This window comes from Myotis lucifugus, unplaced genomic scaffold (assembly GCF_000147115.1).
Source record: "Myotis lucifugus unplaced genomic scaffold, Myoluc2.0 scaffold_454, whole genome shotgun sequence".
NCBI lineage: Eukaryota > Metazoa > Chordata > Mammalia > Chiroptera > Vespertilionidae > Myotis > Myotis lucifugus.
The window spans coordinates 413325-439203 of record NW_005871502.1 but is presented as its reverse complement, the minus strand read 5'-3'; the positions used below and the strand labels follow the sequence as shown (position 1 = coordinate 439203).

Below are 25879 nucleotides of genomic sequence, written 5' to 3'. Positions count from 1 at the left end.
ATTCCACCGCCCGGAATGGCTTTCTCCTTCCTCTCTTTGCATCTCCACTCACAATTTAGACTTCTCCAGGAGCCCTTCTCGGTGCCCTGAGCCTGAGGTTGGTCCCCTCCAGGGTCCATACCTCCTGCATGTCCCTGGCCCCAGCAGTGGTCGTGAGGAATGTTTACGGGCCGTGGGCAGTCTTGGTCGCACTTTAATAAACCTGGCAAGGCAAGAGCAGAGGCCACACCTGCCTCATTCCCCCGGCATCCCCAGGGCCTGGTACAGTGCCCGCCATGTAGTGGGCACGAAGTCCATGTGTGTTTGAATGGGTGGGGAGGCTCTGAGTGAACCGGCTGCTGCCTGGCCCTGACCACTGTGTTGGGACTATTTCTTGTCTTCCCAGGCCATGGAGGGCTGAACCAGCTGGGCGGGGCCTTCGTGAACGGCAGACCCCTGCCCGAAGTGGTGCGTCAGCGCATCGTGGACCTGGCCCACCAGGGCGTGAGGCCCTGTGACATCTCCCGCCAGCTTCGCGTCAGCCATGGTTGTGTCAGCAAGATTCTTGGCAGGTAAGCACGAAATTCACCACCCACCACCCTCCGGCAGGGCGGCCTCTGCACCCGCCAGGCTCACAGCCCCTCCCTCCCAGGGACCCGGGCTCCCCGCTCCCCAGAGGCTGCTCCCGCCCTTCTTTCCTTCCGTTTCTCCCGCCTTTGGTGTCTGCCTCCTCCTTTTCTCCTTGATGTGTCTCATTTTCCAAAGGCTTCTCACTCCTACAGCAGGAGACTCTTCCCCAAAGGGCCTTGCCCACTGAGACCCAGGGAGATGGAGCCGCTAGGGAAGGGGCACGCCCTCAGAGGTGGCTTCCAAGGTCAACCCCTGGGCCTCACCCTCTCAGGCAGCCAGGCCTGGATGCTGTGAGCTTTATGAGATGACCAGGTGACCTGCCTGGGGAAACTTTAATTTAAAAAATAGTCCAGTTCTAGGCCCAGCCCACGCCTGTTAAGGCAGAATGTTAGAGGCAGGGCCCAGGTTTGGCATGATTTCGGGCCCTCGCATGATTCTAAAGCCAGAGTTGAAATCACTGCCCAGGGGTTCAGGAGAAGCCAGGACAGCAAAGCTGTACATCCAGGCTGACTGCCTGGAGGGCCACTCCTCTCCAAGTGCAGAGGCAGAGGGTGGGGAGCTTCCCATCAGCGGGGAGCTGCCTCCCTTCCTGACCCACAAGTGGACTCTGGGGGAAGCTCTGGTTTAGAGGCAAAGGACCCGTCACCAAACAGTGGGAAGCTCTGGCCTCCAGGCTGACGTTGTCAGGGAAGAGTGTGGCCCCTTCAGAGTCAGGAGAGGGGACCCCAGGATGGGCCAAGCACCCCAGAGAGGAGGTGGTCCCTGGATGGTGGCAACAGACAGAGTTCAAAGGGCAGATGTCATTTCATGGCAGAAGAGACCAGAGAGTTTCCAGAACAAGGAGGAGGCGGTATCCTGATGTAGGTCATTGACCTGCGAATGCAGCTGGTTGGGGTGAAGGGAGAGGAGGAGAGGGGCGCAGGCTCAGTGTAAGGAGGGGACATGGCCAGACACCCAGGCAAGGCTGGGATTCTAGAGATCGTGAGGAGCGGCTTCTACCTGAACCCTGAAACCTGGTAGAAAACAGTGCCCAAAGGGGGGTGGGGGTGGGGGGTAGGATGGGGAGCAAAGGTGAACCAGCGGATGGGGCAGAGGGCTCAGTGACCTAGCTGGCCTCCTGGGGAGGGCGAAACCAGGGTCGCCAGGGAGAAGAGTGAGTCATGCTGCAGCCAGCAGAGCCGGACAAGGACGCACCACTGTGAGCTGTGACTCACAGGGAACCTACTGGAGCCCGCATTCCTGTTCTTAGAGAGGAATCTGTAGGCCCCCGGGGTGGCCCGGCAGGTACTCATACCAGCCAGAGGGAGAGACAAGGGACGAGCCAGGGGTCCAGGGGTCCAGGGGTCCAGGGGTCCAGGGATCCAGGGGTCCGGGGGTGAGGTCCTCAGCAGAGTGGCCAGGCGGCAGCACAAACCTGCCCATGCGGGGGAAACAGCACTGGAGGGCCCAGCGTTTGAGGCCAGCCTTGGGGGCACATGCGACGCTGGGCCCCTTCCCAGAAGCCTCAGGGGGACAAGGGTCTCTGGTTAAGTCCACGCCCAGAGACTCACCTGCCGACTGGGTAATCTTCGGGTTGTCTATTGGAGTAGGTACTACGAGACTGGCAGCATCCGGCCTGGGGTGATAGGTGGCTCCAAGCCCAAGGTGGCCACCCCCAAGGTGGTGGAGAAGATCGGGGACTACAAGCGACAGAACCCCACCATGTTTGCCTGGGAGATCCGAGATCGGCTCCTGGCTGAGGGCGTCTGTGACAACGACACTGTGCCCAGTGTCAGCTCCATCAACAGGTGAGCGGCCGGCAGCAGCCAGGGGTCTCGGGGGTCATGGGAGAGACCTGAGGAAGGCCCTGGCTCACGGAGCAGAGCTGGGAAGGGCCTGGAGTCAGGCAGGAAGCCCCAGGCACAGGGCTGGCATCTCACCTCCTCACCTCCTCGGCCACAGGCATCCCCACTCCCTTCCTGGCTGTCCTTCCTTACACACCATCATTTTTCATTGAATAAGACAATCTCCTTCTTGAATTGATCCTTTCTTAAGCCACAAGAACCCTAACTTGGCCCTCATTCAGATAATCACTCATTTGTTTAGCCATTCAGTTAGTTATTCACTCACTACATTAATCAGTCATTGGCTCACTCACTCATTGATTCATTCATACACACATAACTCATTGTTATGTGCTAGGCCCTGGGGGCACAAAGTCCTTGTCCTGGTAGAGCTTATAGTCTAGTAGGAAGACACACTATTCAAGCACCCACAGGAACAATTGTAAAAGTGCAGCTCTAAAGCGGGTATGTGAGCTATCGCGGGGGTGACTTGGTATGGGAAGGTTGTGAGATGCCCCTGAGTAAGAAGCAATGAATAGAGTTAACTAGCTTAGAAATGGAGTGAGAAGAGCTCTGAGACAGCACATGCAAAGGCCCTGTGGCTAGCAGGATCTTATACAAGAAGCTGGAAGAAAGCCAGTAGATAGGAGGGGAGCAGGAAGCAGCTGTCAGCAAAGGGTGCCCTTGAGAGGGTAGGGGCCGGGCTACGTGTTCTTGCCTCTGACCCTTGAGCAATGAGGAGCTCTTGGCAGTTTTAAGCAGCAGGCGGGCTTGCATTCAGAAGGTCTGGCCTGCCTGCAATAGGGAGGAGAGAATAGAAAGGTCAAGAGCGGATGGGTGGCCAGGGAACACCGGGAAGGACCAAGTGTGAGGAGTACGGTCGTGGGTTCGATGTGGACAGGTTGTGTGTGAGGTGCTTTTAAGTCACCAAGTGGGATTTCAGAAAGGCAACTGGACCTGGGGCAGCCGCCGGTCATGTTTCCTCCTCTTCTCTCTACCCGTCTTGCTTCCCTTCCTTACAGAATCATCCGGACCAAAGTGCAGCAACCATTCAATCTCCCCATGGACAGCTGCGTGGCCACCAAGTCCCTGAGCCCAGGACACACGCTGAGTGAGTGTGGAGGGGCCGCAGGCACACTCCCCTGCACACAGGTGCCCATCTGCATACACACGGCTCACACCCCCCGTGTGGACTCGGCCCTTCCAGGGGACAAAGCCTTGTGGGCTCCCTGGAACCAGCCAGGAGCTATTTAGGAAGCACAGCATGAGGCCTGACTCCGTGGTGGGGCAGGGGCGCTCAGGGGTGTCCCTCCCCCATCCTGACCCTGTCCCTCTCGTGCTGTAGTCCCCAGCTCGGCCGTGACGCCCCCGGAGTCACCCCAGTCTGACTCTCTGGGCTCCACCTACTCCATCAATGGGCTGCTGGGGATCGCCCAGCCCGGCAGCGACAGCAAGAGGAAGATGGATGACAGTGAGTGTGGGGGCACGGAGGGTAGGTCGGGGTGCAGGAGGGCAGTTTGCTCAGGCTCCGATGGGCCAGAGCCCCCTTGGGCCCAGGAATGTGTTGTTTTGGCAACTATTGGCCTGTAGCACGTGGTCTATCTCTGAGCGGCCACAGCCCTGAGGCCCGGAGGCCTGGGACCTGGGTCCTTCCCGCCTCTGCAGCTCAGTCTGCTCCTCCACTCGGGCCTGGGGATGGGTAGATGGGTCCCCTGAGAGCTTTCTTCCTGCCCGGGGACCCCAGGTGACCAGGACAGCTGCCGGCTGAGCATCGACTCCCAGAGCAGCAGCAGCGGGCCCCGCAAGCACCTCCGCACGGACGCCTTCAGCCAGCACCACCTCGAGCCCCTTGAGTGCCCCTTCGAGCGGCAGCACTACCCGGAGGCCTATGCCTCCCCCGGCCACACCAAAAGCGAGCAGGTGAGATGGGAGTGGAGGGGACTGGGTGGGCTGGGGCCCAGCAGGGTGCGTCTCTGCAGACCCGTGATCTGCCTGCAGTCCTGCCACCAGAGCAGCCAGAAGTTGCTTTGATCGCTTGGGGCAGGAGCTTCATGCAGCTCCAAGCCCCAAACACCTGCTGTTTCACCAATGCTGGCACTTCCTCCTCCTCCTCCCAGCCCTCTTGTCTGCTTCCCTCATCCACACTGAGCTCAGCCCTCTCCCAGGAGCCACAGCCAGGCCGTGCCACCCCCCCCCCCTGCCCGCAGTGCCTCCCAGACCACAGGGTCGGGTCCCACAGCTCTAGAGCTGCAGCCCGAAGCCTTCCCCCTGTGACCTCAACCAGCACTTCCAGTCCCACTCCGGCCACTCACGCCTGCACACCCCATGACCCTGCATTACTCACGCCCCCGAGCGTGCACTCTCGTTCACACCTCTCTGCTCTGGCACACCCTGTGCCTCCCTGCGAATGCCTTTCCTCCCACGCCTCTGCCTGGAAAAATACCGCCGGCCATTAGGACTCAGCTCAAGCATCACTTTGCCCATGAGTCCTCCCCTCCCCCAGGTGTGTGTCCTCTCTCCCTCCTGGGCTTCTGCACCTCACCTGCCACTCCTCGTCACTTCTCCCGCGGCGTCAGAGCTGTCCAGTGGGCAGAGGTGTAAGGACACAGTGGGCAGCCTCTTCGAGCACCTTATAAAGTCCCCACCCCCGAGCGCGTGCCGTTAGAATAGATGCTCAGTAAAGGCGGGTTGGGTGAGGGAGTTGAGAAATGCAGGCAACTGGCTGCAAGTGCTCAGAAAGCAGAGTTTATAGTGCGTGGGCTGGCTTCTGTGAGGGTGGCCGCCACAGCCCAGTCTCCCGGGGCCAGCAACGTGTCACACTCTGACACAGCTGCCAGGCGCTGCCTCTGACCGCTTCTGTCTGTCAATAGCCCACGTCTCCCCCCGACCCAGGCAGTTAGCCAGCTAAGGGGTTTCAGGGTGGTGTCTGCCCCCCGTCTTTGCTCACGCTATCAGGGTCTAGGAGTGAAGCAGGACAACGGTGAGGATGCCACCAATCAGCTGAACCCTTGCCAGTGGCCGTCTGGGCAGCTGGGCCTGTGCCAGCACCTGCAGCTGGGCAGGCAATCTGCGTCAGCGATTTTATCAGCCTGGGCCATGGTAGCCACGAGGGGTGCAGAGAAAGCTGGCTGTCAGCAGACCTGGGGACAGGGCTGGGTGCTCATCGAGCCAGCACACGGCTCTGGAGGGAGTGGGGTGCAGCAGTGGGAGCTCGCCCTGCTCACAGGGGCCTGCACAGCCCAGCGTGCAAGCACCAGCCATCCCGGAAGAGGGAAAGAGCCCCGTCGCTGAGGCCCTGGGCACCCGCTGGGGTGCAGAACCTCCCCCCCATTCCTGAGCCCCCCGAGAGCCCAGCCTGGTGAGGGGGCCTTTCCCGCCCTTGGTGGCTGCCGATGCTGCCAGAGAAGCAGCCGTGCTCTCTCACCTGGCACGGTCCTGGCAGCCGACAGAAGCCAGGTCCTCACACCTGGCCTGAGGGTGGGGCAAATACGCTGTCTTTTCTGGAAAAGCAACACGGGGGAGAGTGTTGGGCAGAAGCGTGTTTCAGTGCCAGGCGTAGTTAGGAGTCTCTGCGGCCCTTGTTCCTCTGTATCAAGTGCACGGAAAACCGATTAACAGGAGGGAATAATGGTAGGGTGACAGGGACCGAGAACTTGGCAGCTCCTACTCTCAGATATGGGGAATAACACTGCCTGTGATAAGTCTGTACAGAGCACGCGCTGTCCCCAGACACTTTCGCTGAGTGCTCCATCGGTGTATGTAACACCTCGATCCTGACCTCAGCCTCAGAGCCTGCTGCCCCTGCCGCACAGGTGACACAAATCAAGGCTCCAAAGGGCCAGGACCCAGCAGCTGCCTGGCTGGCGGTGCGGAAGCAGGGCTCGCCACGTTCTAAAGCAGCGGTTCTCAACCTGTGGGTCGCGACCCCTTTGGGGGTCGAACGACCCTTTCACAGGGGTCGCCTAAGACCATCGGAAAACACATATATAATTACATATTGTTTTCGTGATTAGTCACTATGCTTTAATTATGTTCAATTTGTAACAATGAAAATACACCCTGCATATCAGATATTTACATTACGATACATAACAGGAGCAAAATTACAGTTATGAAGTAGCAACGAAAATAATTTTATGGTTGGGGGTCACCACAACATGAGGAACTGTATTAAAGGGTCGTGGCATTAGGAAGGTTGAGAACCACTGTTCTAAAGCATCGTACCGCTCCGCACCCCCGTTCAAGTTAAGGCCGTGTGAGAAACCAGTCATCTCTGGGATATGTAAGCCATCCTGTGCGACAGCACCAAAGTAGCTGGCTAGATAGGTTTGGGATTTTGTTTTTTTTGTTTTGTTTTTTTCCACTAAGTTTCCTGGATTTTAGAGCAGCTATAGATTTCAATAGGTATTTTGGTATGGAACCAACACATTCAAAGGCATTTTAAACTTGCCTCACCCTCTCTAGAAATTAGGTATTTTGTTCAGTTTTGCTAAGCTGTGCGGTAAGCATCTCCACCCACATAGGCATGGGCCCTCGGAGGCAGGGGACCAGAGCACCACTGAGTCGGTAATTGCTCTGACGGTAACGGAGCCCTTGTGGCCTCCAGAAGGGCCCGGCACGCACCCGGAAGGTGCTGCAGCTCCTTAGCGCCAGCTCCATGGAAGTCACCGGAAGTGATTGCCTTAGTGGACTATTATGTAACCAGGAAGTGATCCTTGAGTTTTTTTTAATAAAGATTTTTAAATGGATTTTTTTTTTTTTTTTACAGAGAGAGGAAGGGAGAGAGAGGAAAAGAGAGGGTAAGAGAGAAACATGGATGTGAGAGCAGAACATGGATCAGCTGCCTCCCACACGCTCCCTATTAGGGGTCAAGCCGGCAACCTGGGCGTGTGCCCAGACCTGGAATCGAACCAGCAACCCTTTGGTGCATGGGGCAACCCCCAACCAACAGCCACACCAGCCAGAGCTTGAGCTCAGCTTTGCATATAGTGTTAGTGACGTGTGTGGGGAACAGGGTGCACTGTGTGTGCTGCCTCGTCCTCTGGTGGGAGGGGTCCCAGTGGGGGCGGTGTGTGCAGCCTTGAATTGAACAACCTCTTTCTGGAGGGAGTGCCTTAGGAGATGGCCCTGCTTGTGTAGGTGGAGTCTGGGGGGAGTCTGACCTGAGCTCTTAGTAAAAAAAAAAAAACCCAGGGCCGAAACCGGTTTGGCTCAGTGGATAGAGCGTCGGCCTGTGAACTGAAGGGTCCCAGGTTCGATTCCGGTCAAGGGCATGTACCTGGGTTGCGGGCACATCCCCAGTAGGAGATGTGCGGGAGGCAGCTGATCGATGTTTCTCTCTCATCGATGTTTCTAACTCTCTATCTCTCTCCCTTCCTCTCTGTAAAAAATCAATAAAATATATTTAAAAAACAAACAAACAAACAAAAAAACTCAGGTACTGCTAAAGAGACAGAATTAACCCAAGTGTCACCTTCAGGCTGGATCTGGACATTTCTATTTGCTTGGATGTGGAGAGGAGAAAGGAGATCCACCTGATCTGGTGGGGACCACGGCTGCCCAGTGACCGCAGGAGAGCACCTGGTCGGGGCCGGTGTCCCCAGCGTGGTCCCTGTTTCGTAAGGGCCTCCGGGCTTCAGGCTCTCGGCACAGAAAGCAGGCACAGTGTTGCTTGCCCACGTCACAGGGCTGCCAGGGGCGTGGACCCGGATAACAGCGGCAAAGCTCTTGGCAGATGTGAGATGTGGCGATGCTGTTAACCAGTCCAGGGCAGCGGCTGGCGGCATGGCACTGCAGCCAGGCCCCTTGGGTTTAATCCTGGCTCTGCCCCGTGTGCGAGTGTGACAGGCTCCCTGACCTTTCGCGCTCGCATTTCCTCTCTGGGAGGAAAAAATGGTCCCACACGGTCCTGTGGGCTGAAGCTCCACCTGCATCTTGTCCTCCGTGAGTTCGCATCCTGTGAGCAGGCGAGGGAAGGGACCCGCCGGCCTGGGGGAGGTCCTGGGAAGGAGACGCTCCAGCCTGTGCCTGCTCACAGGCCAAGAGCCACGGCAGAGGGGGAGCCGGGAGCCTGGGTAAGAGAACAGCAGGGCTGTGCGTCAGGAATGAGAAGCCATTAAACACGCTAAGTGGAGTCGAGGAGCAGAGACAGCTGCAGGTAAGGCTTGCCCCAGGGGCCTCTGTGCCGACTCTTCTTTGTTCCCCAGGGCCTCTACCCGCTGCCCCTGCTCAACAGCACCCTGGACGACGGGAAGGCCACCCTGACCCCTTCCAACACACCCTTGGGGCGCAACCTCTCGACTCACCAGACCTACCCCGTGGTGACAGGTAGGATGCCCAGAATCTCCTGAGCCATGTGGCCCTGGCTGCCAGGTTGGGCTGGAGGGCAGGCGAAAGCAGGGCAAAGCTAGCATGAGGAGGAAGGTGTTAGGGCCCTAGACGTGGAGAGGAGAGGGCTCTGCTGGCTGGGCCTCCTGGTGGGTCAGGAGGGTCCTACCCTCTCTGCTCAGCCCCTCCTCTGCCTGCTGTGCACTGTGGAGAGGCGGGCACTCCAGCCCTCTGCACACTGGTGGGGGCACAGCAGAGCAGAGCTGCTCCCGCCTCTCAGCTCCAGGAGCACCAGCCCAGCCACCCCGGGCCTGCACCCCCATCTCATGGCTTGTTGTGCATGCTCCCACCATCATCTCACCCTCTCTCCTTGTCTCCCTCCCCGGCAGATCCTCACTCACCCTTCGCCATAAAGCAGGAAAGCCCCGAGGTGTCCAGTTCTAGCTCCACCCCTTCCTCTTTATCTAGCTCCGCCTTTTTGGACCTGCAGCAAGTCGGCTCTGGGGTCCCCGCGGGAGCCTCGGTCCCGCCCTTCAATGCCTTTCCCCACGCTGCCTCAGTGTACGGGCAGCTCGCGGGCCAGGCCCTCCTCTCAGGTATGACAGGGAGGGCCGGGCCTGCAGCCTTCGTGGGGGTGGGAGGGGCCCAGGGCCAGTCCCCTGGTTCCAAGGGGTCCAGTCCCCTCTCTGGTCCTCAGTCCTGTCCACCATTAACCTCTTTCCGAATCCCTCCGCCCACTGTTGGAGGTACCAGTAAGTGGGTCTCCACGCAGCAAAGTCAGGCCATGGGGGGCGGGTACTCTGGGGGTGCCTGGAATGGGGTGCTTGGCAGCTTTCCCAGAACCTCGAGGCCCCGTGGAAAAGCAGGGACCCTAGGCCAGGAACCAGGCGCTCTGCTGAACACTTGGTCTGGGGGAAAAAAAACAAAAAAGAAGGAAAAAATTGATAAAGCTCTGAAGGAAAAAAGTCATTGGATTTTGGAGCCAATTTCCAGATCAAATTTCTAAAGACAAAGGACCAGCCACAGTCGGGTCTCCACAGTGGAGCTCCGGTCGTGCGTGCCTCACGGTGTCACCCTTGGAGGACTCACACCTCAGTCTCCTCTCCTCAAAGCCAGAGCACCGGGGCCGGGCGGCTGGAGCAGTCCTGACACTGAGGGAGGCAGGCCCAGAGCAGGGCCGGTGGGGGCCCTGGATAGGATCGTGGTGCTGGCAGGTGAGGGCTCACCCCTTGTGCCCCTGCTCAGACCCCTGCAGGGCGGGGTCTCCCTGGCAGAAGGCCATGGGCGGCCGGCCAGGGCCTGAGGGGCACAGGGAGAGCGAGGCAGTGGGCTTGGGCAGAGAAGGCCTGTGATGGAGTGAAGATGGCAGGTCCCGTAACAGTACTCAGGCACCGAAGGGTGACCGCAGCCAAGGGCTGTTCTAGGTGTGGCCCAGGCGTTGAACCAGAGCGCATGGGGGAGCAGACGGGGGCGGCCCCTCTGACCAGTGGTTTCCAAACATGCCGGGGCCTCGCAACTCTCTCTGGAAATGAAAGCTTCTCTGGAAGTCAGGTCCCAGCCAGACCACTGCGGAGTGGCCCTGCTTGCAGCCCCGCTCTGCCCGAGCGCCCTTGGACTTGGGAACCACTGCTCACGAAGAGAAGAGCAGGGTCTCCACCTCTGAGGGAGCCGTGGTCTCCACCCTCCCTTCTAAGGCCTCTCCCCTCTGCGTGGGGAACGGGGAGTTCCCCCAGCACCTCTGAGGAGGGAGGTCATCTCAGAGGAGGTGGGCACAGAGGTGAAGGGTTAATAAAGGAAGCCAGTGTGTGGGAAGCAAGGGAGAAAATGTTGACTCAGACTTCAGAATTTCAAAAGAGGGTGAAGTCAGCGGAGATGGGTCATTTGTTTTGACCAAAGTGATGAAAGGAGAGAAATCGTGAGCTGGGTAGGATGATGTCAGCCGGAGAAAATGGGGTGGGAGGGAGGAGAGAGGGGGAGGAGAAGAGTCTGCCTTCCCAGCCTGCCCCTCTCATGTGAACAGTGAGGCAGGTGAGGGATGAGGGTGTGGACGAGGCCATGAGGAGGGGGAGCAGGACCCGCAAGCGAGGGAAGGACAGATGTCTCAGAGCACAGCGGGTGTCAGTGTCGGTACAGAGTGGAGCTGGACAGCCCAGGGAAACCCTGTGCCCCAAAGCCCCACACTTTCTCCCCTCCCTGTCACCTTGTTGGGGCTTTAAGCACCCCTGTCAACACACAATCAGATCAGGGACCTTCCAACTCCTTTCAGCTCTCAGTTTAGTGACATGCCCACTCTAAAACCAGCTGTGGGACATGCACCCTGGGTGGAGCAGCTGGTGGCAGTGACCTGGGTCCATTCAGGCAGCCCATGCACAGCTTTGATGTGTCCTTCAGGCTGGTGGCCCTGGGCCAGGGCCAGGTGGGCTGGGGTGCAGGGTATGATCCCCGGGAAGGCTGATGGCTGACTGAAGGGCCCAGCCCACCCGTCCGGGAGCTTGGAGAAGAGCAGGCGGTGCCCAAGATCAAAGGACTGGGTCCAGGCAGGCTGTCAAGAGTAGGAAGCTTACAGAGCTGGGCCAGCCCTGTGGCCTGGGCACAAGGCCTTTGATAGCTGGTGTCCACGCCAGACCCCGGGTGTTGGAGCTCCTGAGAGAATGTCCACATATGGGCCCTGGTCCAGATCAGACCTAAACATCTACCATGTGGCTGAACCACGGTGAACAGACCAGGAGGTCACGCAGAGAGAGGAAGGGTGGGAGGTCAGCAGAAGGATCTTGACGGTGGGAGTCTAGAAACCTATTCGAGGGAAGAAGAGGTGAATTTGAAAGGAAGGAAAGGAGGCAGGACCGAGGGGCCAGGAGGGAGGCTCAGCCCCACCTACATGGGCCCTCCCCCTCTGAGGCTCCCGAGGACCCCCTGCTGCCTCCTGCACCCTTTGCCTGCTTCACAGTCTCCCCAGGTTCCTCCCTACCCAGCCCAGAGGCTCTCGCTGTCCTTCTGGCTCTCAGCTTCTCCCTAAACCAGCCAAGAACGAAACAGCATCAGGGGACGTAGGATTGCCCCTTACTCCCCCAGTGCCCTCAGGTGCCCCAGCTGGGGTCCCGGCACTCTCGACAGGACCGATGTGGAGGCGCCTGGTCCTGGCTGCTCCAGGGCTCACTCCAGCTCCGCTGGTCAGAAGGCTCTGAGTTTGGTTTTATCATCAAAGAGTCCATTACCCGCCTCCATCCTTTTGTACAAAATTATATTTAGTCCTGCCAGAGAGATTTCTGGATCGCCATAAATTCTCCTTGCTATCAGAACAAGATAAGGAACTAAAAGGGTCCCGTAGAGGGCAGACATCAAAGGGGCAAATAAAATGGTCTGAAAGCACCTCTGCCCTCTGAATTCCTCCACACCATGTTTCTCACCCTGATCCTACCCATATTTACAAGATTCACCAATATATCCGGGGTGCTGGCGTTTTCTTATAGAACCCCACTTCACAGCAAGTCAGTGTGGGCCCGTGCCTACGCCAACTTCTTAAAAATAAGACCACATTGGAAGGATGTGTGAGTGCAGAGGAGATAAAATTACAAACCACAGGTAAATTTAGGGTGAAGAGCCTTAAAAGTAAATAGTGGATGAAAAGAAGGGCATGGTGAGGTTGTGATGGAGGGCCTCACCTCACGGCTTCCCCGGTTTCATCTCTAAGAAGGTTGTGAGGTTCTTGGCTTTGGGGAAAAAACCACGAGTTTAAGGAATTAAGGCAGAGTTTTGTGGGACTGCTGGAAAAGTTTATGGAACCATAGTCTGGGAGAGGACTGCACTGAAGAGAGTCTTACTGGTTTGTCACAGAGGCCAAGGTCCTGGGAGGAGGCCAAGTGGGGTCTGCTCCAGCATTCGGTTCAGAAATCTCTGCCTCACTGGGAGGAAATTAGGCGACTAAGGAGAAACAAAGATTAAAATCTTGAAACTTATTGATTCCGTTTCCAAAAGCAATTTGGGGGCTAGTTTTCATGGGATGGGATGCAGGGAGCAGTTATGACTGAATTAAGTTGTGGCTTAAGAGGAGTATGTGCCCTGGTGCTCTGCTCACCGAATTGCCCAAGAAGCAGCAGGGTCAGGAGATAGAAAGGACAGGACAAGGGCAGGGGGAAGGAGCATCCCTGGACAGTGCCTAGGCCAGCCCTGCAAATAGGTGGCCTGCGAGCCAAGACTGAGAATCCTGAGTCCTCAACACAGTGCACCAGGAAGCCCCAGGCAGGCAATGAAGAAGTGAGGCGAATCCACTTCACCATCTCTCATCCAACCCAGCTCCTCATGAGACAGACGGGAAGATGCAGTTCAGAGAAATTAAGGAACATACTCCTCAGCCACAACCTGACCTAGACCTAGACCCCGTTCCCTCCCCCCTTGACTGGAGGAAGTAAGGGAAATAGGAAGAGAGAAGGCATCAGGTCTGAACCAGCCACCTCTCTCCCATCACTCTCTTACTCAGGCCACCTGCCCACCCTCTGTACTCCTCCTGCCCTTACAGACGGCACATCTCTCCTCTCTCCTGGGTTCCTGGCCAGGTGCTTGGTCCAAGGGCTGAGGGCTGAGTCTGACCATATTGCAGTCTTGGAAGAAAGATAAGACTGTACTTCCATATAGCTTCTGCATCCTCCTCCCGCTACCTGTAAATATGCTAACATTCCTTTTTCCTCACCAACATTTCCAACGCCTCACTTGTTCAGGCCCTGAGTCAAGCGCACTGGACCCATCTGTGGAATCCCAGTGGGCTCCACTCTGTTTGGCCCAGCACCACTCACAGCCGGACATTGTACTGAAGGTCAAACAAATTAGGGGCGGTGTTTATTTTTATCAGCACATTCACGGTCTCACCGATAACTCATTTCAAATGGGATTGATTCTATTCGGGTTCCTTTGACATATAACAACTTGTAGAATGTGTTCATGGCACTAACCAGTGTTTGCCTGTTGCACGAGACCCTGGCTCTGGATGACACAGATGACATCATAGCAACAGTGATAAGATAGTGATAGTGATGAGGTGCATAGAGCTTCTCTTCTTTTCCTCCCATTTTGCATGTGAAGGAACTGAGGCTTGGGGCACATGGGCGGCTGGTCTAAGGGCACTTGGAATAGGAGCCACTGAAGCAGGATAAGAAGCGAGGTCCTCGGATTCCTGACATCCAGTAGGCCTGGCACTGTTTGTTGACCCCTTAAGGGTGGCTCCCCATGCCCAGCCTAGTCTGTGCCCCATCTTGGCCTTGCTAATTGAGCATTCTTGTTTTCTGCTGTGTCCCCGAGTAGTCAGAAAGCTGCCTAGTCCATCAGATTCATTCATAAGTATTTGTTGAATGAAAAACTTGCCTTCAGGGACTCTCCAGAAAGAGAGGTGAGGAGAAGTTGGTCACTGTGGTTTTGACAATTTATAGAGTTCCGTGGATATACCTTCCTTCCATCACTACCAGGCACCCCCTGAAGGGCTGAGGTATGAAGGTCCTACAGGGACCGACGGGAGGGAAGTTGGACGGGCAGTGTCGGGAGGGGATAGACTTAGTAAGTTGGTCGACAGGGGCCAACCTCACAGGGGCCCCTCACAGGGGCCATGTAAGTCCTAGGAGAAAAATCAGCCTCCGTGTGAAGAGGCAGAGGCATTGGGTAAAATGGTCCCAGCCTAACACAGTGTCCCTCGGCCAGAGGCAATTTTGCAACCAGGGGATGTATGGCAATATTTGGAGACATTTCTGGTTGTCACACTGGGAGGAAGCTGCTACTGGCATCCAGTGGGTAAAGGCCTGGGATGGTCCCGAATATCCTATAAGGCAGCGGATGGCCCCAAACAAAGATTAACCAATCCTAAATGCCTAAATGTCAGCAGTGCTGCACTGAAGCATCAGCAAGAGCCCCAATGACCAAGTAATTCATCCTTCAAGCTCGGCATTTTGGAAGTGAGATGGGCATTACTAATAAGTATGCGGGGACAGTGGTCCTAACTGGGCCGGCCAGCATGTGTCGTCACCTTGCCAGGAATCCCTGAAGGGGTCTGACCTGGGCCTGCAGGTCATAAAAAGGAGTGATGGGTGGAGGGGCGTGCATCTGTGGGCACAGGTGCAGATGGAAAGAAACTCAGAGGTCAGGCGGAGACCGAAAGGGAAGGTTCGACTTCCTGATGTACAGGACAGGGGGAGCCAGGGAAATCAGGGCTGAGCTGTCTCGGTGTCACCAGGGCAGGGGCACTACCCACAATTATAGACTAACAAAGAGAAGAGTGTCTGTTTTGCTGAAAATGTTTTTTCAGGAATGGGATCAACAGATGTGGGGTTGGTGGTCATGTGTAAATGTTTAATACATCTCAGTCCATGTCCCCTTTGTGGTTGGGGATAGCCAGTAGGTTTCCTGTCCCTTGTAACTCTGATAGGCTGTGTCCATCTGTCAGGCAGGAAGAGGAGGACCTCCCTCTGGCTCAGTGAAAAAAGATTGCAGTGATTGATTAGTAATATCTGCATGGGTTCAAAAAAGGATAGTAATGGGCCAGCAGGCCACACCTCTGCCACCCTAGGTAGGGCCTTGTTCTTGGTTGTACTCAGAGCTGGGGCTGAAAGGGTGTGAGCTCTGAGTCCAGTGACCTCTAACGCATTCATTTAGGCCAGCTGTCCTGAATGCGGTAGGAGAAACCAGGGCCCAGAAGACAAAGCCCCAGCCTCCCTCCAATACATGATAGTTATCGATGAATGAGATTCACGGAAACAAAATCCCTGAAGAGCAGGGAATGATGCAGGACAGCCACAGCAGTGCCCCCTTCATGGTGGAGCCTGGGGGCTGCAGAGGAGAGAGGAGGGAGGAAGTGGATTGGAGAATGGCCTGAGAGCAAGTGGGCGTGGCAGGAGGGAAGCCTCAGTGATTCTCCAGGAAGCAAGATGGTAAGTACAGCGGCCTCCCGTGGCCCAACTGAGGACTCCTTCCTGTGTTTTTCCAGGGCGAGAGATGGTGGGGCCCACGCTGCCCGGATACCCACCCCACATCCCCACCAGTGGACAGGGCAGCTATGCCTCCTCTGCCATCGCAGGCATGGTGGCAGGTAAGGGGACGCCGCACAGGAGGGGGAGCATTGCCAAGAGGAAGTGTTGGCCAAAGGAGGAGCAAGACTCCTTGAAGGGCACTGGGGGAGGGACCGAAGGGTGCATCTCTTGAAAGTCTGGAGGAGAGACTTCAGTGCAGTCCTGGCTTCTTACTGCTCCCCAACTCTGCCTCCTCCTTCTCAGATCCTCCTACATCACCCATGGTGATGAAAAGGGAGGGGCTGAGGCAGACTGGTGCTCTACCACTTGGTCCTTCCATTCAGGGAGCCCAGGTGGGGCTGCAAAACATTGGCAGCTAAACATAAGCCTAGCCTTCCAATAACTCCTGGTCTCCCAGTTATTTAACGAGTGAATCTCAGTGTACCATTCTGTAACATCTGAATATGAGTGGTGTAGGGATGACGATGATGATGATGACTATGATGATGATGATGATGATGATGATGACGATGATGGTTGAAGTATAGCCATCTTCATACGCCACACCCACTCAACCCTGTATGGGTGGGACCCGAGTTCTAGATATTCGGAAGGTACTGTAGAGTGTGAGATAGCTGGGAGCATTTCTCCATTGTCATTTGAGCTGCCCTGGAATCCTGCCTGCCAGTCATTAGGTTTCTTTGTCTACCAGTGCAGTCATCACCCAACGGTGACCCAGGGTGTCAAGGCCTGGACACGTGAGGAGGACAAGGAGAGTCTCTTTTGGCAGGCGTCTCTCAGGGACCATAAAGGAAGGATGGGAAGGATAGGATAGAACATTTTCACTGCCCAGAGGCCTGAGGACCTGGAGCTTCTGGAAGGGGCTGAATCAGGGCCTCTGCGATCCCCATGCCACCCCTGGGCCAGATGCCCTGGCCTGACCCCAGAGACAGTGCCTTCACCAGGCCTGCTTTCCTGCCCCCTGGCAGGGTTGTCTTTGCCAGTCACCCACCCTGGTGCCCTGTGTGAGGCAGGGGGCTGGGCTCTCCTGGGCAGAGGGAAGGGAGGGAGAAGTGAGGGAGGGAAGCAGGCTCTATGCTCCCTGGGAACCTGCTGAGCTGGCACTTGTTGCTGACTGGTTACCGTGGCGATGTGCTTAATGCAGCGTTGAAAATACAGAATACTCACTCCTCTCTCCCTCCTGGCCCCGGACTCCCTCCCTCCCTCCCTTCCTCTTCTGGAGCGTGAAATGAGATTGGTCAAGATAAAAAAGGAAAAGATTCGGTTATTTTTTTAAGAGTGTGGATAATGGGGCCTCTCAATCAAAATCCCAGGCTCCAGTCGGCTCCCCCAACCCCCATCCAACCTCTCCACCTTCTCCGGCCTCCTGCTTAGAGGAGGAAACATAAAGCCCAGTCTTTTCTCTTAATTATGAATCATCCCGGGGGCATGCCCAGGGCAAGGGGCTCCTGGGGCCCAGAGTCTGACCTGGAGGTAGCTGGAAAGCTTGGGCCTCTCATCAAAGGCCCCAGGTTTTTTCCAGAAAGACCTCATCCCGCGTGGGTGTTGTGGACAAAAAAATAGCACAACCACAGCATCCACTGCAAGTGCACTGGAAGGGAGGGGCCTGGCTTTGTTCAGTGGATGGTGGGTTGGCTCCCAATAAGTTACATGCAAATCTGATCTTCAGAAAATGCAGTGCTATTTCATTGTTTCACCTGGTTCCTAGGAACTCCGTGGTGAATTTTTTGGTAGGAAAATTACTTGTTCATCTCTTACCAGTGTCCACAATCTCCCAAGGACAATGAGGATTCCTTCCATTAAAATCAATAAACCTTCATTAAGCACCTACTATGTGCTATGTAAACAATAAGTGCTTCAAGCAAGGCATGTTAATGACAGTCTTCAATCAGTTGTGGAAGAAACAAGAGATTACTTATTCTGTACTTCTGTGTGCCTGGCCATTCTTAGATATAACTTTATTTCTCATTTATCCTTACCATGAGCCTTGGAAGCTGGTATTATCCTAGCTTTATAAAGATAAGGAAACACGCTTAGAAAAGCAAAGTGGTGTGCTCAGGGTTATAGCCATACTAAGTGGCTGAGTTGTTCAAAAACAGGTATTTTGATTTCAAATTTAGGGCTCTGTCACCACACCACACTGCCTCCCACCATCCAGAAATCAGGACACCATGTCAGAGAACAACATAGGAACAGGACAGGACTCAGACTTCTCTTATTTTGCCTCCTAATTGTTGTTGTTGACCCTGCCCCATTAACATGTTTAATGATGCTCACACCAGTTCTGGAGCTGAACCAACAGCTCCAGAGATAGTTTGATCCATCCATCCATCCATCCATCCATCCATCCATCTTTCCTTCCATTCACCTTTACACACATTTTCCCATACATACACGTATCTTCTCATTCATTCTTCTATCTTCCTATATATTCTTCCTTCCATCCATCCATCTATTCTTTCTATCAATCTACCCTTTCATCTTTCCAGCTATTTATTTATCCATCTATCCATCCATCCATCCATCCATCCAGCCATCCAGCCATCCATCCATTCATCCATGCTTTCATCCCTTCATCCTTCCATTCTTCCATTCATTCTTCCATACATCCATCCTTTCATCTATCCATCTTTCCATTATCTATTATTCTTCCATCATCCACCCTTTCAACCATACATCCATCCACTACTTTTTCACTGAACAAATACTGGTTGAGGATCTGTGGCATAAGATGCTGAGGATATAGCAATGAATAAGACCAGTCTCTCTATTTATGGAGTTTACAACCTAATAGTGAAGAAAAAAGTACAGAAAACAAGCCAACAAATGAATAGACAGCAAGTACTGTAAAGAGAACAAAATGGGATGATGTGATACAAAGCCACAGGGAAAGGATATACTACTTTAGATGGGGAGAGCAGGAAAGCCTCTCTGAGGTGTTCAAAGTGCAAAGGCCCCAGGGCAGGGACTGTGGTCGCACACAGATAGAGGGTGTGAGTGAGCGGGAAAGGACTCCACCGTGAGATGTTGGCAGTGGCTTGGGTCAAATTTTAAGAGTACTCAGGCTGCTGGGGAACTGGTTGTGGGCATTCAAAAGAGGCAGCAGAGACCAGGGGCAATTGCGGTTCAAGCAGTGGCCTTGGATTGGGGAGGCAGCAGTGAAGGAGGAGAAGAGAGATACTCAAGACATATAGAGCCAGCAACACTTTCTGGTGAAGTGGTTGTAGGGGTTCAGACACCCCTAGGCTTGGGGCTTGGAAAACTTCCTGGATGGTGGTGGCAAGTACGCATGGGGGAGACTAAGAGAGGAAGAGGTAGAGCATGTGGCAGGTGGAAATCAAGAGTCCTGTGGCGCCAGATTATGACTGAGACACCTCCTCGGTACCAGTTGAGTAAGTCAGTAGGTACAATAAATGTCTGAAGTCAGCAAACCATCCTGATGAGGGCATACATTTCAGCCATTGCTCAGAGCTGTAATTTAATGCCAAGGATTAGACAAGATCACGGGAAAGAGAAGGTGGATGGAAATTCACAGAGGTTCACCACATTCATGCCTGGGCTCTCACATTTAGAGTCTCACAGAGAAGGAACCAGAAGGAGACTGTGGTGGAGAGGCAGTGGGTCAGGACAGACCCCACCCCACCCCCTCCCCCGAGAGAGGGGTTGGTGGATGAGTCCAAGGCGGCTGAGAGTTAAGGAGTGGTAGACAGAAGTGACCACTAGGATGATTGGGTAGAGGCAGTGAGGATAGGAGGGGTCAGTCTGATTGGAGGGGAATGCAGCGGTGAAGGCAAAGACCAGGGAGCAGGAGAGGGGCTGGGAGCTGGAGAGGGATGTGGAGTAGGAAGAGGATTTTTAAAGAAAAGAAAACAGAGCATGTTTGCTGGCTGAAGGGGGTGATGGATTAGAAGGGGAGAACCGATGAAGCAGAAAGGAGAAGGGATCCATTGTAAGGATCAAGTCCTTGCAGTGATGAGTGGGGTGGGATGCAGAGCAAAGAGGATGGCTGGCCTGTCGTGGGTGCAGGGGCATGGACAGATCTGGTAGAGGGAGGACGCTGTACCACCTTCCAAGGCCCGTCCCCTCTGCAGCAGGAACTGAAGCAGATGGGTGCTCGGCAGACATGAGTTCAGTGAGTGCATACGTGTGTGAGTGCATGAATGCATAAGTGACAAGACGAGAGGGCAAGCACGCTGCATTTTCCACTTCTCTTCCTTGTCCCTTAGCGCCAGCAGTATCGGCACTGGGTGGGGTGGGGTAGAGGCACGGGGCCCTTGCTGTGTCACCAGGGTTGAATCGGCTTCCTCACTGGGTGCAGTGAACCCAGGATGTCTTGGCTACAGCAGCAGTAAACAGAGCAGTTCACATTGTGGGGTGCAAGAAAGAGCTAGAGTAGGCACTGGGGCTGGTTCTGGTGCAGGCCTTCAGTGCACATGTGGCTGAGGGCTAATGTCTTTCCCTCTCTGCATAGTAGTTTTTTCATCTGGGAAATGATGGTTGGATTAGATACTTTCTTAGCTTTCTTTTTTTTCCCTTTGCTTTTTCCTTCCCCTCCCTTCTTCCTTCCCTCCCTCTCTCTCTCTCCCTCCCTCCCTCCCTCTCCCCATTGACCTGCCTGGAGAAGCCCCTCACAGGTCTGGGCAGTAGTAGAAGTGGTTAGAAGCTGGGCGGAGGAGTCACAGCTCCCAAACCCTCTGGCTGTGTGAGCATATGCAAATCCCTAGGCCTTGGTTCTTCACCTGGAAAATGGGCATAATGGGAACAACCGCCTGTGCCAGTGATGGTGAACCTTTTGAGCTCAGCGTGTCAGCATTTTGAAAAACCCTAACTGAACTCTGGTGCCGTGTCACATATAGAAATTTTTTGATATTTGCAACCATAGTAAAACAAAGACTTATATTTTTGATATTTATTTTATATATTTAAATGCCATTTAACAAAGAAAAATCAACCAAAAAAATGAGTTCGCGTGTCACCTCTGACACGCGTGTCATAGGTTCGCCATCACTGGCCTATGCAGTTCCTTGAGGGACAGCTTGTCAGGGTGGGGCCCCAGTGTCCAGGGAAAGGACACTGCTCCAAATGACACCGACTGAGGGCCCCCAAGGGAGGGGCCTTCTGAGCTGCCACTGTCCTGCCCTGGTTCCACCTCCCAGGGCTCGCCCAGTGCCAGCCCTGCACACCCTTCTCCCCGACCCCAGCCCCATGTGGGTGCTGCACCCCACCTCTCACTGTGTGTCTCCCACAGGAAGCGAATACTCTGGCAATGCCTACGGCCACACCCCCTACTCCTCCTACAGCGAGGCCTGGCGCTTCCCCAACTCCAGCTTGCTGAGTAAGTCCCCGGGGCCGCCCAGGCCCTCTGCGTGCAGGGCAGGTGGGGTACAAGGCTGCGCCAAAGTCATCTCAAACCTGGGAGGCCCAGGTTAGACCAGGGCCTGGGGAGACAGGTGTTACTCATATCTCGAGCGGGAAGGCAGTGTGCCAGGCTGTGGCCAGGTCTTTGGGGCAAGAAGGCAGGGCGGGGGTGGGGGGTGGGGGGTGGGGAGGGAGACTTCCCTGCCCATCTCTCTCCTGCTGCCCAAGGCCATGTCTCTGAGATCTTTCTTTTGAGGATCCAGGGCTCAGGGAGGGCCGGGCGGATTAAGGAGCCGCAGAGTGGATGCCCCGCCTTCGGGGGCTCACAGTCCAGCAGCACTAACACTGCTGGGCTGGCCACAGAGCTCCCGCTGCCCCTGCCTGGGAGCACGCCGATGGCACCGAGCGCTGCCCTGTTGCCCACATTAGGCATGGAGGTGGCTCACAGTGCTCAGCAGGCCCTGCACAGAAGTCCTCTGTTCCACCCAGTCCCGGAAGTTGGCTGGAGATGTGAAGCCTTAGAATCCAGGTCCAGAGAGTGACCTGCGGGCTGCTCCCCACCCCTCTCGCCCTCGGGCCTGTGCTGCGTGGAGAAGCTTTTCAGGAAACACGCCCCATAAGAGGGGAACTTGAGGAAACTCACTCAGTCTCCCTGAGTGATGACCTCGGACCAACCTGGGCCAGAGAGGGGCAGTGGTGCGAGCGTGGCTGACCCCATGGGCGTCATCGCAGGCCTGGCAGGGCGACCGTTCTCGAGACCCCCCTCTCCTCCCGTTACCTCCTGGCTTTCCAGAAGGGACTAGCGGGGGGTGGGGTGGGGGGGGGGGGTGGGTATCAGATGATTCAACTCTGCTCAGTTTAGCCAGAGGGGCTAAGGGCCAGTCACCTTCCCACAGAGCCTCCCCATGGAGGTCCCCCAAAACGCACAGCCCCCATTGACCTGTCAGAGGTTTTGTTGTTGTTAATCCTCACCCGAGGACCTTCTCCCTATTGATTTTGATGTGAGAGAGACAATGGTTGGTTGCCTCCCACATACTCCCTGACTGGGGCAGGGAATCGAACCTGCAACCCAGGCACGTGCCCTTGCCCAGGAAGTGAACCCACGGCCCTTTGGTGCCTGGACCGACGCTCTAACCACCGGGAAACATTGGCCAGGACAACCAGTCAAAATGTTTAATCCCTCCGATTTGGAAGAGGAAGATTCTATGGCCTCGCACAGTTTGGGCAAAGCTGGGGAGACCCTGATGATCCCCCGGTGTGCGTACCTGCTCTCTGTTGCTCTCTCTCCCTGAAACAAGGGCGTTGAAGGTCACAGTGATCATGGGGGGAGGGACAAGGAGCCACCTTCTCCTTCTGGCCAGAAACTCAAAGGTGAGGTCAGAGAAGGAGGAAACAGGCGGAGAGGAGTTAATCTTTGATGATCAGATAGGCCCGGGGGTAAATGATTAACCTGCGCTGTCTTAAAGGTTAGCAGATGCCAGGGCGGCTGCGGTGCAATTTCCCCCTCTGACCAGCCGTGTTGTTGTTATTTTTCTGACGTGTCCAGGTTCCCCATATTATTACAGTTCCACATCGAGGCCGAGCGCGCCGCCCACCACCGCCACGGCCTTTGACCACCTGTAGTCGCCATGGGGACAGTGGGAGCGAAGGAGCAGCAGGAGGACCGGGTCGGGGGCGCCCGCAGAGAGTCACAGAAAGGAATCTTTATTTATTACACGAAAACAATCACAAGTCCGCGCGCAGGTCGCACTCCTGTGTGGTTGACCTAATGAACCGTGAAAGACAGGATGACTTTGCAGAAGGCCAGACTGTCCTCCGGGATTCCTCCGTGAGGCGGAGTCCCAGGGAGGGACGTCGCACCCCGAAACACGCAAAACTGGAGGAATGCGGGGAGCAGAGGAGCAGCGAGCTTGAGGGGATGGCAGGCGGCCCACAGGGAGCTGAAGGGCCCAGGCGCCTCTGAGGCTCCGCCATCAACATGCGCTAGCCGTCGCTCCTGGGCTGTTAGCAGTTCCGTCAGGCCCACGCGTCGCAGCCCTGGGAAGGCTGTCCCCACAACCACCCTGAGGGTCACTCACAGAGCTGCCCCAGAGTTGAGGCTCCTGCTGTCCACCTCCCCGACCCAGCCTGCTTGGCTCCGCCTGCACCTCCCCCTGGGCCACGGGCTGAGAGCCTGAGAGCTGGGCCCAGTCAACCCAAAGCTCCACTGGCGGTCCAGGGGCCCTCCTCTGCCTGCTCTGTGATGCACCAGCGCCCCAGCTTCTCCTCCTGCAGCTCGTCCCCGAGACCAGCCTCTGACAGCTGGACACAGACTTTCCAAAGGGCCCAGCGCAGGGCAGGCAGAGCTGCTGGAGACCCGTGTCCCTCCCATCAGCCCTGCCTCGGCCCAAGCCCCCCACACCCCACAGCCGAGGAGGCCTGCTGCCACCCCAGCCAGCCACGCAGGCTCCCTCTGCACCTGCCGCTCCCGCCCAAGGCCTGACTGTAAATACTGTACATGCAGCTCTGATGGGCGCCGCTCCCTCTGTCCACCCAGACTGTGGCCTCTCAGTGAAGTGTCTCCCTGCCATGTTGGGCTTCTCTCCCCGATGCTTCTTTCTTTTTTAAAGACGCCACTATTGCCACTCGACTCAATAAACCATTACTCCGTTCCAGGCTTCGGGGCTGACTGGGAGGCATGGGGAGGGGGTGGGCTTTGTCCAGAGAACCTCAGGCCCAGTGGACACTCACTTTGGGGACTGGGGTGCCCAGGAGGCCTGACTTAGGTTCTCCCTCTGCCCTAACATGTTTCAGGACAGGCACAACACCCATCCCACACTTTAACGTCTTCAGCTCCAAGTACCTGCGAGAATAAAACAAGCACACGGCCCGGCCAGGGCCGGTGGTAGATGCCCCACAAGTGGTTGCTGTTGTTAACAGAAGCCAGTGTCGCGGGGAAGCTGGCGGCTGACCCAGGAAGGGCTGCGCACAGAAGCAGCCTGTGACCCTGTGGTATGAGGGAGCGGGGAGGGGGGGGGGCGGGGAAGGGGAGTGAGCAGACATCTACTGGGCTCTGCTGTGCCAGGCACAGGGAGGAGGCCTCCCATCAGTGAAGGTGGGGTTAGCCCCATTGTACATGTGGGCAAACTGAGGCTCAGGAAGAATGAAATCCAAGCGTGGAGGCAGTGGGCTCAGTCAGGTTCTCTTACCGTAAGTCCAGCAAGTTCACCCAACACCATAGAGCCCTGCCTGGTGCTGGAGGGACCTAGATGCAGGGCGCCATGGAGAGGCACAGGGTGGCAGTGCCAACAAGTAGGGAGGGAGCCCGCAGGGACAACCTCTTTCTAAGATACGTTAGAGAACAAGGGGGCACATACCATGGTGGCTGCAGGGGCTCTGTCCCAACAGGGTGCTTGGTCCCCCAGGGGCTGTCTGCTGTCCACAGGGACCCTCTCCAATTGACCCTGGAAAGAGAGGCAGGGCTGTATGGTGAACTTGATGGCTGCAAGGACAGCACCTGAGGCTGAGTCAGATGGAAGAGGATTCCAACCCCCCTTCTCCCCCCCCCCCCGCCCCCCGCCCCCTGCACACACACTCAGCATCCAGGGACTCCAGCCTGGGAGGGCAAGGGCTGGGAGACAGGAGAGGCCAAGATGCTCACCAAGAACGAGGACATCAGGAAGCCAAGGGCCAGGGGACGTTCCCATGGGAATAACTGGTCCCCATCTCTTCCCGGAGGTTTGAGATGAGGCTCGTCCTCAATAACGGCTTCCCTCTGGCCACGAGCCTGGTGGGGGGACCAAGCCCTGTATCCCTGAGACTCCTGGTGACCCTGAAACGCTGGGGTCCTGAGGCCCTAAGGCAGGTCCCACCTGGTTCTGGGGCCACAGTGAACCCTCACCCAGGAATCACTGTGGGGTGCATGGCACCCAGGGAGCCTGCAGAGCGATCCAAACACCAGTGCCCTGGCCAGCTCTCTCCCACCCCGAGTGGCAAAGGGGCTTGGCTGTGCTTGTGCCATGGTGACTGAGCCACCCTTCCTCTTTCTGAGGCCACCTGGGCGCCCAGGACACTGCTCTGAGGTGCCGGTGAGTGTGGCTGGGCCAGGTGTGCAGGCCAGATATTCCCTCCGTGGTCAAACCGTGCAGCCAGTGATGTCCTGGGGGAGAAAGACGACTTGAAGTGCTGCTGGGAGAAGCTGGAACGTGAGGGCAGTAGAGAAGGATGCGAGGAGAAGGTGAGGAGGGCAGGGGGGCGCAGGGCGGAGTTGGAAGCCACCTGATGGGGCCTGTGTGTGGAGGGCGGGGACGCATCACAGCGGCCCGAGGGAGGGGCTGGCTGACTGTGTGGCACCGCCGGGCCCTGGTTCTCCGAAGGCCTGTCTGAGCAGGGTGTTGGCAGGAGAATTGGGGGAACAGCATGGGCCCGAGGCATCCCCGCGGCAGGGAGGGCCCACCTCGCCTGCCCCTGCACACGGGAGCAGCCCCTCTCGGCTGTGGACAGGCCCCTCTGCTTTGAGGCCACTCGCCCTGGTCCCTCATGCTCCCCATTCCCTCCTCAGGGCCCTGTCCTCCCTGTACCAGCTGGGCCAGGCCGGCCTGCAGCCCACAGAGGCCCCGGTGGGGAAGGCAGCCCCTGCTGAGTGGGAGACAGAGCAGCTCAAAGGCCCCCTGGGCCACAAGGAGGGGCAGAGCCCATCTTCCCACGGTGGCTGGAGCTGCTGAGACCCTCTGTCCTGCAGGCTGGGGACGGGGCAGTTGGGCTTCCTGCCTCCAT

General features: G+C 56.4%; 1 protein-coding gene across 4 annotated transcripts in view; it reads left to right on the top strand.

The window, feature by feature from the left end:
* PAX8 (paired box 8) overlaps positions 1 to 22859 on the top strand; it is a 49385-nt gene extending 26526 nt beyond the window's left edge. The window contains exons 3-12 of one of the 4 annotated variants that reach the window (XM_006103013.3): positions 386 to 551; positions 2199 to 2396; positions 3455 to 3543; positions 3778 to 3903; positions 4177 to 4352; positions 8639 to 8759; positions 9149 to 9355; positions 15724 to 15825; positions 21015 to 21101; positions 22671 to 22859. In XM_006103013.3, the coding sequence (XP_006103075.1) occupies positions 386 to 551; positions 2199 to 2396; positions 3455 to 3543; positions 3778 to 3903; positions 4177 to 4352; positions 8639 to 8759; positions 9149 to 9355; positions 15724 to 15825; positions 21015 to 21101; positions 22671 to 22747 (1349 nt within the window). In that variant the 3' untranslated portion in view covers positions 22748 to 22859. The remainder of the gene's footprint in view (positions 1 to 385; positions 552 to 2198; positions 2397 to 3454; positions 3544 to 3777; positions 3904 to 4176; positions 4353 to 8638; positions 8760 to 9148; positions 9356 to 15723; positions 15826 to 21014; positions 21102 to 22670) is intronic. The other 3 variants (XM_006103014.2, XM_023744367.1, XM_023744368.1) reach the window with 3 other exon arrangements.
* The last annotated feature ends 3020 nt before the right edge of the window (positions 22860 to 25879 follow it).